This window comes from Ananas comosus, linkage group 23 (genome assembly GCF_001540865.1).
Source record: "Ananas comosus cultivar F153 linkage group 23, ASM154086v1, whole genome shotgun sequence".
In the NCBI taxonomy this organism is placed as follows: Eukaryota; Viridiplantae; Streptophyta; class Magnoliopsida; order Poales; family Bromeliaceae; genus Ananas; species Ananas comosus.
In genome coordinates, this window is record NC_033643.1 from 1591640 (window position 1) to 1607429 (window position 15790).

Consider the following 15790-nt stretch of genomic DNA (forward strand, 5'->3'; position numbering starts at 1 on the left):
TAGCCCAATTGGATATAAATGGGCTACGTAATATATGGGTTAGATTTGGCCCAACTAATAGATTGTTCGGCTTTCTCAAAAAAAAAAAAAAAAAAAAAAATGTTCGGCCTAAGCAACCTTTTCTAGACCAGGGCCACTTCTTCTTCGAGATAGCATAAATTGTTTTGTTTTAATAGTATATTATTTGTTTCGTTTATTTTTATAAAAAATAAATCTAACTAAAAAAATAAAGTAATTAACTTTTGAATTTGTAACTTTGGTTACCAATCATACCGATCATTAAAACTTTTGCCACTCAGTATGGTTGGTAGAATAAATTTTTATTAACAAAGCACGTGAAGAAAACATGTTTCGTTATTAATAAAATTTGTGAATATGCGAATGCATTTGATTTTACCATTGTTTACATGTTAGAATAATATTGTACTTAAAATAATCTTGCAACAATATACGAATTTTTCTAGCATAGGGGCATGATTCAAGAGATCAATGATGATATCAACTTAAAATATCAACTTAAAATTACATAGTTTGTAAGCTATTGTAGGATATTATTTCTGATCTTTCAAATCATGCGTGCTTATTTTCCTGTGAATCGTGCGTTTTGCTGGTACAATTTGGCCACGTATGTCTTATTGTACACGGGACGTCAAGAATGTACAAAAATGCAAAAAGGAATCAAACTCTGACCGTTAATCTAAAATTGTTCTGATCTAACAGCTAATCAGATGCTGCCACGTAGCTTAGTTTGTTACCATTTTCAACAGCGTATTCATCGGTTTGGTGCTCAGCTGCTAAACTAATCCATCATCCGCTGCGCCGCAGCCTTGTTGTTTCCGAGCTGGAACGCTCTACTTCCACAAATAAAACACGACTCGATACATCATTGTACCCTGGCTACATTAACTCTTAACCTGGCCCGTATTCCCGTCCACGTACACGTCAATCATTCCACCGCATTCCCGGTCGTTCCACACTCGCACGTTCCCGTCCGACCGAATTACCGCAACTACCCTCGTCCGTATTCGTTTCGCCGCCCTCGTCCCATCGTATCTTGAGGTTATTTTTGTAATTTCGCGACAAAAGTCTCTTTCGGAGGGGCCGATTTAAGCGATCGGAATCGCCCCCCAAAAACGACGTCTCCTCCCTCCCCGCTCCGCTCGATCGCGTCCGAATCCGTGGAGATGAAGTCGCCGGCGAAGGGCGGCGCCGCCGCCGCCGCCTCCTCCACCGTGACGGATCCGCTCCTCCCGGAATACGCGGCGGAGAGCGGAGGCGGAGGAGGGGCGTCGGTGTCGGGGGCGGTGTTCAACGTGTCGACGAGCATCGTGGGGGCGGGGATCATGTCGATCCCCGCGGCGATGCGGGTGCTCGGGGTGGGGCCCGCCCTAGCCCTCATCGCCGCCGTCGCCTTCCTCTCCGACGCCTCCGTGGAGTTCCTGATGCGCTACACGGGCTGGTCCTCGGGGGCCCCCTCCTACGCCGGGCTCATGGGCGAGGCCTTCGGCCGCGCCGGCGCCGCCGTGCTCAACCTCTGCATCGCCGTCACCACCGCCGGAACCCTAATCGTCTTCCTCATCATCATCGGTACGTACCCTCCCCTCAACCCCCTACTTGAAGATTCGTGCCAGCTGTAATGCAAGCATCACCGTTCGACTGATATGGGGGCCGCGTTGCAGGGGACGTTTTGTCGGGGAGCGTGTCTGGAGGGGAGACGCATGCGGGGGTGCTGCAGGAGTGGTTCGGCGAGCAGTGGTGGAACGGGCGGGAGGTGGCGCTGCTGTTCATCGTCGTGTTCGTTCTGCTTCCCCTCGTGCTCCCCAAACGCGTCGGTGAGTGTCCCTTCCTCTTCGGCTCCGATTTGGTTCATGCGTAACTTACATTAATGATCCTTAAACTAACTATTACATGGATTTTTAGTACCTTGTCCAGTTTCAGTGCGTAAATTCATTTAATAGGGTACTAAAATAAAATAATTTGACGTGATTCGAACTCAAAATTTTCTATTAGGATGTTATGTTAAATTATACGAACCAACCATACCTTTTTTTTAACTTAAGCTGACATATCATATTGTTTAAATATTTTTATATTAATATATTATTTATCATTTTACGTACGTTATTCTAGACAAAAAAAAAGAAAGAAATTGTTTGTTTTTATTATGCTCCACTGATACTTTGAACATTAAAAATGAAAATTTAACTGAACAGTTGGGGGACCATTCTTGTAATTTAGTGGGTCGGATTGAATAGGCATTACTGGAATAAGTTGATAATGGCAAGTGGAGCCATTAATTTCAGATAAACTGGTTGCCTAATGAATGGGTTGCAGTAACCAAATTAACCGAGTGAGAGCTTTGTAAATTAGTACGTCCGCATCATACAATTTGAATAGAAACTCATGCAGTTTTCTAACATCTAATCTAAAATTATTAAACGCCAAATTGAAAATTTCTCGGGTTTTTGCATTTAGGAACCGTTCGGTTTGATGTAATTACAAATACAGTGTAGTTGAGGATACATGCAATTAAAAACACAGCAGTTCTAATTTTATGTATCTTGTTTGGTTTGATATAATAGAAAATGCTGTAATTATAAATAATTTGTTTGGTTGCATGCAGTTGAGAAACAATTTTTAAAATTTTATTATTATATATATATATGATTGTGAGAATACCTCCAATGTGAAAAAAAAAAATATTTTTTAAAAAAAAATAATTAAGGAGATGAGTATACCTTTTGTTTAAAGTTACTCTCTCTCTAACTGTTGCAGTTGGAACTGCGGCCAATTTGGACATAATTTTAACTGCTGTAGTTGGACCTCCTTCTGCAATTTCTACTGCTGCAGTTGAAGTTAAATATGTTAAACCAAACGCTGAATTTGTATTTGTATGCAGTTGCAACAGCAGTACAGTTGTAACTACATGCAACCAAACGGCTCATTATTGGAGAACGTGGCGTGTCGTATGCGTAGCATGCGCATCATATGTGCACGTTAATTAAGATCGTGAGCGAATAGGATGACTGGTAAACAAACAGGCTTGGTCCTGGCAAATTTGGGATTAGAGATGCATCCGGGGTTTGGGGTTGGTGGTTGGTATTCGAGACCCGAGTTCGAATCTTAATTGATTCACATTTCTAGTTAAGTTTATTTTTAAATGAAATAAACGAATCGGGTAAAATGCTACCTTTCTCTCTCTTAAAAATAAAGAGATGCATCCTGGGTCTCGTCCCAGTTAACTTATCCTTCTATTATTGTGCTTTAAAAAAAAATTGCTTCTAATGTCAAGATTTTCCTGACTCTGATATAATACTATCTGAAAAGTTGGAACCTGAACTTCCTAAATTTTTTAGTTCTTTGATAACAATCAACTATTCAGATATTCCATGTAGGAATTCTCATGCGATCATGCGCAACTAAATCTTGTCATCTTACACAAGATTAAGTACATTTATATCTTTTTAAATTGAAATTACAATAATTGTTTTTGGTTTATTCTCGAAAATTACATGTGACTCAAGAAAATTGGCTTATCACGAATTTTATGTCAATATTTGTGGCAAATTTGTTTATTATATAATACATAATTTGCATTTAAGCCGTTTGGAACATGCCTTATTGGAGTGCAACGAAATGCTGTAAGATGTGGAAGCAAATCGGGTACAATCCTGTGCGCAGGAGGAGGAATTCTATACTGTCACACTTACACCACATCATCAATAACAAGCCAATCACATTTCTTCTTTTTAAACAAAAGTACAATAAAAATATTTTTTTACAATCAAGATGGGACATATACTTTTAAAATGAAACATTTGATTGATTTATTATGCCACGTCATCAATATATCTGTTGCATTCTAAAATTTTTCGCGCAAGAGGGTGTAGGGAAACTCCCATAAACAGACGGTGCAGAATTTTCCTATGCACTTTATTGTAAACTTGTGAAACATCCTCCCCGTGTCATCCATTTTAGGACTCGAGTGCAACTTTGTTTTGTGCACGAGCATGAGATGTCAAATGTTTTTCTATTTAAATTTGGCTGGTGATGTCCAGTCCAAATTTGGAAAACGGCTTTTGTGGCGCACAATACATTGTTTCGTTTGTTTCTCGAGCGTTGGTCACATGCCTGCATCTCGTCGGCTAAAAGCATATGAGTCATGACTAACTACAAATAGCAGCAATCTCATGCCGACTATTTCTAACACAAGTGGTGAAGAGTTTAATAATTAGTATTTGAGATTCCGGATTTGAAGCATAGTGCTTCATATTTATCTATGTTTATTTTAAAAATAAAAAAAATAAATAGGTAGCATGTTAACCATTTGAAATAAACCAAGTTACATTGTTATTATCACACGATAAGTTACTGTTTTGACTAGCCCATTGGGCCCAAACTTTTGTGCTCTCTCGCCCTTACTACGGGCCTCCTACTGGGCCGGCCTGGTTACTAAGGCTACCGAATAAAGGCTCTCTCCGGTGCAGGCTCTTTATTCTCTTTGTTTAGTTTACCATGGAATCAGAATCACAATTTTGCATTACTCAATTTTTTAAATTAAGAGAAGAACACAACTCATAGCATAAACAAGCTTTGCATAATTCAATTCTTACCATGTGGTGACATAAAAAAATGTTGCAGACTCACTGAGGTTCACATCGGCGGTATCGATCCTACTCGCGGCGGTGTTTATGTGCATAAGTCTGGGAATAGCTATCTCTGCGCTTATTCACGGCACAGCGAAGATGCCGCGGCTGTTCCCGGATTTCGCAAACTTATCATCCGTCTTTGAGCTATTCACTGCAGTTCCGGTTGTCGTCGTCGCCTTCACTTTCCACTTCAACGGTAAGCCTCATGATCTAACTCTTTAAGTGTGGAATTTGAAACCTGATGGAATTGAACTCATCACTCTTTAGCTAAATATCAAACTGCAGCTTATTCAAACACTAATAGGCTTATTTTGTAACGTTGATATTCCGAAAGCTGGGTTTAATATTTGCCGGAGAAAATACATTATATCTAATTATAGTTTAGAATTTGTTAATTTTCGGATCAGTCAATAATAAAATTGCTTTGGCAAATCAACTAAGCCTTGACACATATCTTATTTTATAAGACATTGGAGGAATAAATTTTTTTATTGAACATGTTGGAAGTGTAGTGAAAACTTATGAACTGTATAGTTAACGTAGTATTCAGGAATGTTAAAACTAACATTGTGAACTCAAATTGCAGTGCACCCGATCCGCGCGGAGTTGGAGAAGGCGTCGGACATGGCGACGGCGGTGCGCGTGTCGCTGCTGCTCTGCTCGGCGCTCTACTCCGCCGTGGGCCTGCTGGGCTACCTCCTCTTCGGCGACGCCACCATGCCCGACGTCCTCTCCAACTTCGACCGCTCTGTCTCCGGCTCTGGCTCCCCCCTCGACCGCGCCCTCAACGACGCCGTCCGCCTCAGCTACGCCCTCCACTTAATCCTCGTCTTCCCCCTCCTCCACTTCTCCCTCCGCCTCAACGTCGATGAGCTGCTCTTCGCGCGCCTGCGGGCTCGCCGGCCTCTCCGGTCGGATAACGTGCGCTTCGCGGCGGTCACCGGGTGCCTGCTGGGGCTTCTCTACGTCGCCGCGGTCGCGATACCGGATGTCTGGGCGCTGTTCCAGTTCTTCGGCTCGACCACCGCCGTCTGCATCTCGTTGATCTTCCCCGGCGCCATTGTGTTGAGGTATAGCATATGAACCTACTCATTCTTTCATTGTGGTGGTAGGAGTATCTGGGACCTGGTTCGTCTCGCTTTTGCTTTTCAGCAGCTGCTGTAGTAACTTTTTTAAAAACTGATTGACAAATAAAATTCAGCGGCCGCTGTAGTAACTTTTTTAAAAACTGATTGACAAATAAAAAATAATCCTACTTTTATTGTAGAGAAAAACTAATAAAAGAATTCAATAAAGTATTTTTCTAAATACCACTGTCCAATTAGGCTTTTTTTTAAGAGAGAGATAAGCATGCTATTCGTTTCGTTTATTTTATTTAAAAATAAGCTTAGCTGGAAATATGAATCAACTAGAATTCGAACTTGAAACCTCAAGTATCAAACATTAAGCTCTTTGCCACTTGCTCTAAAGACAATTGATTGAGAATTGTGTTTCATTTAGGGGTAATTTGGTTTCCTAGTTGAAAAAAATATTTTTCTTCATTAAGGTTTTTAAAAATTAGTTTTATAATTTTTTTATATTTTATGGAAAAGTTTTTTTTATGTTTTCAATTATAGAAAATATATTTTTCATGGATTTTTTTTTTGAAAAATAGCTTTTCATGATTATCCAAAAAATCGAAGGGCCCCTTATCTTCTTTATTCCCAATACTATATATTATGTGGGACGGATTTGGGCCATCAACTCAGCAATGGATAAAGCTTTAGACTTAATACTTCTGTTATGATAGCACCTGAAAAAAAAAAACTTACAGTTGTTAAAAGGACAGATTCTTTTATTTATATGCAATATAATGGGTCCTAATTTTGTAAAAAAAGAATGGGCCGTAATTGTGTAGATCAGGTATTTAGGGCCTGGGCCATGATTGACCAGATTCGTTGAGGCAATACGTCAAATGGGTCAAAAGCGACCTGGTTGGCACGGCCCAGCCCAGTATCTTAGTTAGAGTAGAGCTTCAAGAAGCGCTAATAGCTTTTTCACTAAAATCTCGTCAAAAACCTTCTACTGCGCAAGAAGCTGCAGTTTCGGCAAAAGCTTTAGACATATCGTTTGCCAAACAGACACTTAGATAGCTAACAAAAGGTTCTGATGCATTTTACAGGGACGTACATGGCATAGCCAAAAGAAGAGACAAGGTATTGGCAGCTACTATGATAGCTTTGGCTGTGATAACAAGCTCCATTGCTATTGCCTCCAATATTATTAGCTCCTTTGGGGGCAAAGCTAGTGCCGATCACGCAGCTCAATGAGTCCCTGTAAATGTTCATCCATAGTCAACCCATCCATATATCAGAGTGGTAAGATCGAAGATCGACCAAAAGTCGTTTAGTTACTGTAATGTGATTATTTATTAGTTCCCTTATTGTTGTTAGAGAGATGATGATGAGATGCGTGTTCGAGACACATCTTCGAGTACGAAATGTAGCATGCTTGTGTATCAGATTTAGAGTGACGAGCCATCTTTGTGTATATTAATCTTTTGTTCCTAAATTCTTCTTTTGAATGATGTGAAATTCGGTTCCATTGGCCAACCTGAACATATATATTGGATCTTTATTTCTTTGTGTGATCTCTAAATGCCGTAAATTTGCAGCAAACTCTGATTCACACCTTTTGGATGTATTACAGCAGTGAATTTATTCTGCTTTATTATTACAATTGAATTACTTGCCTACATCCCGACTGAGAAAATGTCTGCTGTTGTTCTGATCAACAATGTGTGTAGTCAATTGCGGGTACGAGATACCATCTCAATATTTCCAACACGTCTCCTTTGCGGGACTAATGACAGAGACCGTCGACAAAGACGTTGCAGGAAAACACAGGCTTAAGAGTTTAATCATTCTTCTGTTCCCTTCTTTCTTTCTTTCTTTTTATCTATCAATTTGAACCACTCCTTGGTGATTCTGCAAAGGTGGGAAAGCTAAATAAGTTGCGTAGAAGTTTCACTTCAAGAGCTTCTACTCACCAACCATGTTACTGTCGAACGAATACTCTATACTGTTTTTCTTCTGTTCAGGAATAATAGGAATGCTTGCCATGTGGATATAGTACTATTTTTCTTCTGGTAAGGAATGAAAGGAACGTTCACCAAATGGATGCTTCCTGAAGTTTTACGTGGATAGTTAAGACTCATTCTATCCAAGTCATTTAGATTTTGCACGATTACTGTTATCATCTTTCTCTTCTTACTATCAACTTTAAATCTGATTGGCTTTACAAATTCATTTTTTGTAGGAGGTTTGAATCATTCTTATTATTGCTTCCAGATATTCCGTTCAACAATATGCAGGTTGACTACTGGTGAGATAGGTAACGAATCTTTTACTACTATAGCTAGCAGCATATTAGCAGTAACTCTCAAATCTGTTAGATCATTAGGCATTCGCAAAGTTAACTTATAAGATGATACATATTTCTTTGCTGAAATGACAGCTTAACAAGAAAATGAGTATTGCTGTACCTGTCGACAGATTTTGAGTATCTCGATACAAATGGATGATGGATCTAACTCATAGGTAAGTCAGAAGTTGTGATAATATCAGGTGCTGCGATGAGTCACGACGTTGAGTAATTGGTACAACATTGTGAGCAGTACGTTTACTGTTTTTATGTATAATTTGTCGCTTACCATCAAGCTATTGCCATAACGGGGCAAACCGCACAACTCATTGAGATTCCAAGCTTGCCTTGTGAAACATTAATCCAAATCAGTGGCCAGGCAAGATGGGGACTATTCACTCACCCACACAATCTCAAGTCTACTTTCTTGCCTAAGGAGGTGTGATATTTCGAGCAACATCTTGGCCGAAAGCCATAGTTGGTTTTCTTTCGATGCTTTTCTCTCAAGGCTAACTTTCCTTCCAACCACTCAGCAACTTAACAAAGATTGCTAGTGTGCCTGTAAGTTGGTGCCCATCACTCGGTAACTTAGTCACGAATTTTAAGAATTCAGGATTACTCTGCATCGTTTAAAAGTTCAATATCTGATAAAAATTTGATAATTTGGAAAGAGTGGAAGCAAGTTTAGTTAACAAAAGTATGTGTTCAACATAAGAACATATAAAAGTAAACCATCTGATGTAATTATCTTATTCCATTTATTATGACAAGTAAAAAAGATTATATTTGATGGAGATATTTCCCTTAAACTGAATATTAGATGAACTTCTTAAATTATCTTCATAATACATAACTAATTCATGGTTTTCTTTATGATTGTTCAACAGTACATTAGTGAATGATTCAGAGAACTATTTGGCCAATCAAAACGGTGTGAATTATTCATGAATTTTTCAATTCTGGCACATAAATGATCTGGTATGCATAAAACCACCATGTATGTACTCTTGAATTTATTTTTTTTCCTCATTCTTGATATTATACATAAATAAATGATTTATGTTAGCTTTCTAAGATCAAATTCTGTCACATTTATGCAGTTGAGTTTATTGAAAGGTTATTGTATGCTGATAAACTATACCTTTCAACTGAAGGCATCTTTACCACAGTATAGATAAAGTAATATGGTGACAACCTCAATTTCCATTAGTGGTCCTAAACTTGGGTTGATATTGTGGTTATTTGTAGGTAGGGCCTTAGAGTCCTTCCGCGTGTCCGGTGGTGGGGGATAGCTTTTAATTGATCGATCGAGATCCATGATTCATTTATTTGACATGGACCACATAAACATTGAGCTAAGGTTGATGGTGGTCCTCAAAACATATATTCACTACTGTTCCTTTTTGTTTTAGTACACAGACGTGGACCGTCCATAATGCAGGTAGTAAGGGGCTTAATGGTTCCTACTCGAGGTCCCAAGTTTGAAGCCTAATTGCTTCATATTTTCAGCTAAGTTTACTTATGGGGGGAAAAAGAATCGAAGCAAGTAGCATGCTATCTTTCTCTCTCTCAATTTTTTTTTAAAAAAGTGGACCTTTGGTGTTTTTTCTTACTTGGTTACATGTTCCAGACTTTGCTTGGATCAAAAACCAGCTCTTGAGCTTCCTTCATCTTCACATTAGATCATTTAAGGTGGAGAGAATGAGTCATGACATTTTAAGGACACAACACTCCTTTGAGGATACTTTTGCATCACGATGTCCTCGTCGCCAATATTGGAGTAGATTCAAGGCTCAAGCCACTTATAATTTTTAATTACTTTTTGCTTGTAATTTTGGAGCTGAGAAGATCCTATTTCTGTTATAAATGAACAAAAAATTGAGAATTGGAGAAGCAGAAATAAAAGAAAGACAGCTATATTGAAAAAAAAAAAAAGAAAAAAAAAAAAAGTGATTTTGATCAAATGATGTTGATTTGTAACTTTGTGCCAGGTTTCTACCTATATCACTTTCCATCAACATTGTAATGCTAGACATCACATAATCTCCCGAAGAGAAAGGGCATCTGAAAAATTCTTTGATTGGCCATTTCAAGAAAGGTTGGACTTTTTAGCGGGTAACATGCTATCTATCTCTCTCAAACAAAAAAAGAAAGATTGGACTTTTTGTTCATGGTAATTCAAATAGAAACAAGCCCCATGTTTTCCATGACCAATACTAATAAATGTGGTGGTTGCAACATACCCATCCCTTAGAATGTAAGAAAACTATAAAAGACAATTGTAACCGATCGTACCTAGCACAGTTAGCTATGAGCTTGATGATTGGTATATGACGTCTTAAGTTCGCAACATTGTTGTTTTACATTTCTAGCTGAGTTCAGTTCTGAAAACTTAAATGAAATGAATAGCATGTTACTTTTCTCACCAAAAAAAAGTGTAAGAAAATTGTAGTAGCTCATATCGGTACAATCATTTTCCTTTGCACAATGCAAATGCTAGGATTTCTTGTCTATATGTATAACAACTCCAATGGCAGGTAATACTCAACAAAATTCTTTACTATTTACCAGCTGTGGCAGGTAGTGAGTAGGAATTTAGGGCACTTTTGTCTTGTAGTCACTGAAACCTAGTTGGTAGAGCCAAACCCTAATCTCTACACATGTCAACCCTCCATGGGAACTATTTTGTTTGCTGCAGTGATCTGATCTATAGGGTTTCAGCAAAATAGTTGGGTGTTATATACAATTGTCACCAGCTGATAAGAGCATCAGAAATGACCCCCTTTGCTTAGTTGTCAGTTGTCAGACCATGGTCCCTGGCACTATCTTGCTGAAAGTGTGGATCCTACCGTCCTCGTTAGGTTGGCATCCTCCTCCTCTTCTGACAGTGTAACCATCAAAATAAAAAAGGAAAAAAAAGGCTTGGTTAAAAGGTGTTAGACGTGTCTCGAATTTTTTAATAAATGAGGTTTTCCCAATCCTATTGAAACTTTCTGCTTCTGTGTGGTTTTACATATGCTTATATCTGATTTTTTACGATACAAGAGAATTTGGTGTACTTAAAGGCCAGGATTTCTGAAAGGTTTAGTTTTCGGGCGATAGATGCTTTTGACCCTACCGTGCTCTTTACTCTGTCTTCGCCCGTAAATGTAGGCTTCAAAGTTTTACGATGTAAGTTAACTTTATACTTTGCTTCCTTCTCGCACTCTCGTTTCTTCTTTATAGTTGTATTTTCACAAACTTAGAATTTAGGGTTGGTCTCTCTCATAACAAAAGATACAAACATGGAAGGAGCAACATAAGGAGAAGATATATATATACATATATAGTGATAAGTGCTCAAAACCGCATCTTTGGTTCCAGGAGGTGCTAGTGCTGGAATAGAGGTGTGCTGTGCAGGATGGAGAAGCAGGGCACGTGCATTTCTATCTAACTTACACCATCTCTTTCTCTCCCTCTCTCTCTCTCTCTCTCTCTCTCTCGCGCGCGCGCGCGCTCGCTCGCTAGAGCGTGCACGCGCAAGGTTACTATGCTAGCTAGTTATTCATGTGCCCATCTTCTCCATCATGCCCACCCCACCTAAGCTGGACAAACCACTGCTGCAATGGAGATCGCAAAATATTACACTCAAGGTAACCTTCTATGAAGCTTGGTGTTCTTAAAGGTTTACCGCGTCGCGGGCCTCAAAACACTACATGGTTCATCATCAAAAGATAAGTCTCTCTCTCTTTCTCTCTTTATCTGCATGGAAATTTCTAAATATTTCACTACCATCTATTGTATGTTACATCTTTTAGCTGTGTTCTTGTTTACATCAGCTTTTATATATACATGTGTTGTTTGATTTCTTAAAGCAAGTATATATTTTGGACTGTTACTCTGCTTAGTTAAAAGAAAAACAAAAGCCAGTGCTTCTTTAAGGTGTTCTTTACTCTTCATGTTGCAGTCTCTATTATCCAATATTTAATAGATTGTGCGAATTGTTTCGATAAGATTTGTTTGTTTTATTACTAGAGATTTCCTCGAACATACACATAAATTGAAAGGATGTGCTTGACATGCATGAAAGAACCAAAAACCAAAGGAATATTTGGTCACATATATATTGTCATGATCCTTGAATTTCTCGGTAACAAACTTTTGATCTCAAGAAGAAACTAGGGCATGTTTGGTCCAAAATGAAAATCAGAATCGGAATAAGATCGGAATGAGAAACGGAATAATAAAATCTCCCAACTTGTTAGGTTCAAACTAGTAATCGAAATCGGAATAGTTGATTCCATTATCACTGTTTAGTTAAGATTATAGTAATAATTTGAACAAATTTAGATTCACAATTTGAACATACATCAAATCTTAAATTCGTGTTCAAATTTGAATTCAAAATTAGGTATTGAATTCACAATGCAAATTCATATTTAAATTGAAATTCAAAAGTAAAATTAAATTCAAACAACAAACTTGAACTAAAATTAAATTTTGACCATAAATTAAAATTTTGACAAAAAATCAGTTTTAATATTTCAATTTGTAATCTAAATTTGAGTTCAAACTTGGATGGGCAATTTGAACTTAAAGTTTGAATTAAATCTGAATTCACGGTTCAAATTCAAATGATATGATTTAAATAAAAATTCAAGTTCAAGTCAAAATTTAAAAACTAGAATTACACGTTAAAAAAAAATCAAATTTATATTTGAGCTTAAGAAATTAAAACTTGAGTTTAAAATTAAATTTATGATCTAAATTTGAACTCATCATAAAAGTCGAATTTAAGTTTAAGTTTCAATTCTATTTGAATTTGATTAATTGGTAGTGGAAAAAATAGGGGGGACTCTTGCAAAGTGTCAGGAATCACGGGAGTCAAAAGAAGAAGAAGAAGAAGAAGAAGAAGAAGCAAATAAGTAAACAAGATGGTACACAAATAACGGCAATTAACGTCAGTGCTCAGACCACAAATCCAAAAAGCTTTGGATATCCCGAAAACCTGAGATACGTTTGTACTTCTTTCTCTGAAAATAATATAATTTCTCATTATTTCTCTCAAACCAGATTGCGCATCATCTCGGAAAGTGATCTCTTGCAATTTAGAGATGGACGTTAGCGAGTTTTGGTTCAGCGAAACCCAAATCAATCCAAAACTCAAGCCTTTTTGATCTAGGTCCTGTGTGAACTTCTTACTCACCTGTGTAAGTCTTAAAAATGGAATACTGTGATTTTTCATAGGCAGGTACATTTCTTGGATACTCAAGCCGGTAAAAATATCAAGATATATGTCTTTGAATTCAACGTTTCGGTTTTATCTCAGTTTCCTTAGAGAGTAATGCTTGTTAAATTACGTGAAATAATCATTTTATTTTTCCAAAAACTTAAACTGCTAAATAACAGTGCTTTTAATATTTACATTCAATGGCTCAATGCTCTCCCCTATGCTTGGGCTCGAAAACTTTTTTTTTAACTGTAAGATGCTAATTTAAATTAAATAAGAGAAGATTAAATAACGCCATGAGTCTGGCGAGACTTGAACTCAGAATCTTTTGTTGTGATATCATGTTGAATTAAGTGAAACAATCTCTTCTTTTTTTTTCCAAAAACTTAAGCTGCCATATTTAATATTTATATTGGGTGATCTACTTCTCTAGCTCAAATGCCATGCACGCATGAAACCAAGCATTTGTGGCAACTGCCATTTTTGATCCAAGAGTAGCGTTATTTGTCTAGCGGGGTAGATTCTATGTATATTTGCACAGCCATTTCAAGCAAAATTTGGTGCCAACAACAGTTGCTGCTATTCGAAGATAAATGTTCGTTATAATTCAAGATCTCCAGTTTTAATTACAGGTAAAAGTAATTTACTTGATTGACAATTTAAATTGGTTAAATTTTTGCAAGAAAAAATATTCAGTGCCATGACCGAGAGGAACGATATTTTTTTTTTTTTTTTAAGCTTCTTATGGAAGTAATATGCTTCTCAAATTTCTCGCACAATACTGTAGTACAAATGTCAACATTATTTTTTACCAAGAAATGAATGCTTTGGGTCTCCTTTAACATTATCGTTATATATTGTCCGCATATTAGCATCTATAATGTAGGGGGGCTTTAATTTTATTCACACTTACACTTCTGTAAATTAATTTGTCAATATATCAATAATATATATAAAAAATATTATGATTGGCCTGCATAAGTTTTTTTTTTTTAAATATTATGATTGGCCTGCATAAGTTTTTTTTTTGTCCCCACATGAAAGAATAGGAGGTGACTTGATAATCGCTTATCCCAGCGAGACGGGGACGGTGATGTTAGTCCTTCTATGTGGGTAGGGATGTCAATGGATATGGATATCCGAAATTTTATCCGAATCCGAACCCGAATGAAACGGATATATCCGATGGATATGGATATAAAAAATAGAAACCCGACGGACATGAATTCGGATATGGATTTTGATTGTACCCGACCTGAACCCGAACCCGATCCGAACCCGAATTTATTTTGTATTATATATAATATATATATAGAAATTTGATGTTATATTTAAATTTGTATTTTAAAAATTTAGATTTAATATAATATATTTTGAACTATTGAAAAAAAAAATAATTGTTTCGGGTTCAAATTTCGGGTTCCGGTTCGGGTTCGGGTTTTGGATTTTTTGTCGGGTTTGGATTTTTAAAAATCCGCCCCGAATCCGACCCGTTGACATCTCTATCTGTGGGTTTTCCAATCGACATCCAATTGGGATACTCATAGACATGTAGGGGCATATGGACATCTGCGCATACAAATGAATTTAATTTCTATAAGTTTATATACTTTTTCTTATGACTTTTTTTTTTTTTTTATTACAGAATTGTACCCAATGTGTGCCCCAGCGAGACGAGGGGATTGTCGTCGGGGTCTGAGGAGTACTGTCCTGAACTGACGAAGTTGCCGTTGATGTCGAATGCGACGGTGCCGTTAACTACGGTGATATATGTATATGTTGGTAACCCCACTAAATTTCAAATTAGAGAATTTATTCTAGTCTGTTGAGTTGAGCTCAGATCAAATTGCAGTCCTACTGTTTTATCCTAGCGTTCGAATTCTACGTTATAAAATTCATATAAATAGTACTGACCATGCAGAGGAGCTGCGAATACACCCCGTTACGAATGCGTTGCTTGGGAAGGAAACTTTTCGCGTGGTTTAGCCACAATTGCTTTATTGCAATTCTTTTGTACGAATCCTGTTACAAATGAAATGCGTAAAAGCTGGCTTGTCCTGAAATATTATTTGGCTTAGAGGCTATATGACTGCAGGTACAGGTAATCCACGAACAAGAACAGTTTGTATAAATTATTCATAATAGTGCATTCCAACATTCATACTTTTTGTTTAGAATGTCGCTATTCTGCTAGCAAGGCAAAAGTAATATAAAATTGAAGTTACACTGCTGCTGACAAGGCACGGGCGCACAAAAAAAAAAAGGAAAAGAAAAAAAAAGTTACAAGATTTTCTGCTAACAAGAGAGAAGATGAACCAAGCATAGCCAATGAAAAGACGAAAGAGATGCAGCAAACAAAACATGCAGCTAACAAGACGGTATCGCCGATCATCTTCCAATGACGGCAACCAGTTTCAGTGACTATTAAGGAAGGATAGAAACACAGGCAAACATAAATACAAACAGTTTGACATAACAGTTTTCGAAATCCTTTTATCAACAACCATACACCAAATCAGAGCCCAATGGA

General features: G+C 37.5%; 1 protein-coding gene and 1 long non-coding RNA gene across 2 annotated transcripts; both read left to right on the plus strand.

The window, feature by feature from the left end:
• On the plus strand, positions 1126–7280 carry LOC109728049 (probable sodium-coupled neutral amino acid transporter 6). The gene is made up of 5 exons (XM_020258328.1): positions 1126–1587; positions 1680–1832; positions 4642–4845; positions 5236–5719; positions 6811–7280. The coding sequence occupies exons 1-5, from the start codon at positions 1185–1187 to the stop codon at positions 6956–6958; spliced, it is 1392 nt and encodes a 463-aa protein (XP_020113917.1). The 5' UTR covers positions 1126–1184; the 3' UTR covers positions 6959–7280.
• Positions 10474–15421, plus strand: LOC109728051. Its single transcript, XR_002220903.1, has 3 exons — positions 10474–11222; positions 11415–13892; positions 14906–15421. It is a non-coding gene; the product is annotated as an uncharacterized LOC109728051 (long non-coding RNA).

What these genes read in the sequence shown, in the direction of transcription:
- LOC109728049 (XM_020258328.1), top strand. Translation starts at nt 1,185, where the DNA reads ATGAAGTCGCCGGCGAAGGGCGGCGCCGCCGCCGCCGCCTCCTCCACC. An exon ending in CGTCTTCCTCATCATCATCG is followed by an intron (nt 1,588 to 1,679) that starts GTACGTACCCTC and finishes GCCGCGTTGCAG; the next exon opens with GGGACGTTTTGTCGGGGAGC. An exon ending in CTTCACTTTCCACTTCAACG is followed by an intron (nt 4,846 to 5,235) that starts GTAAGCCTCATG and finishes CTCAAATTGCAG; the next exon opens with TGCACCCGATCCGCGCGGAG.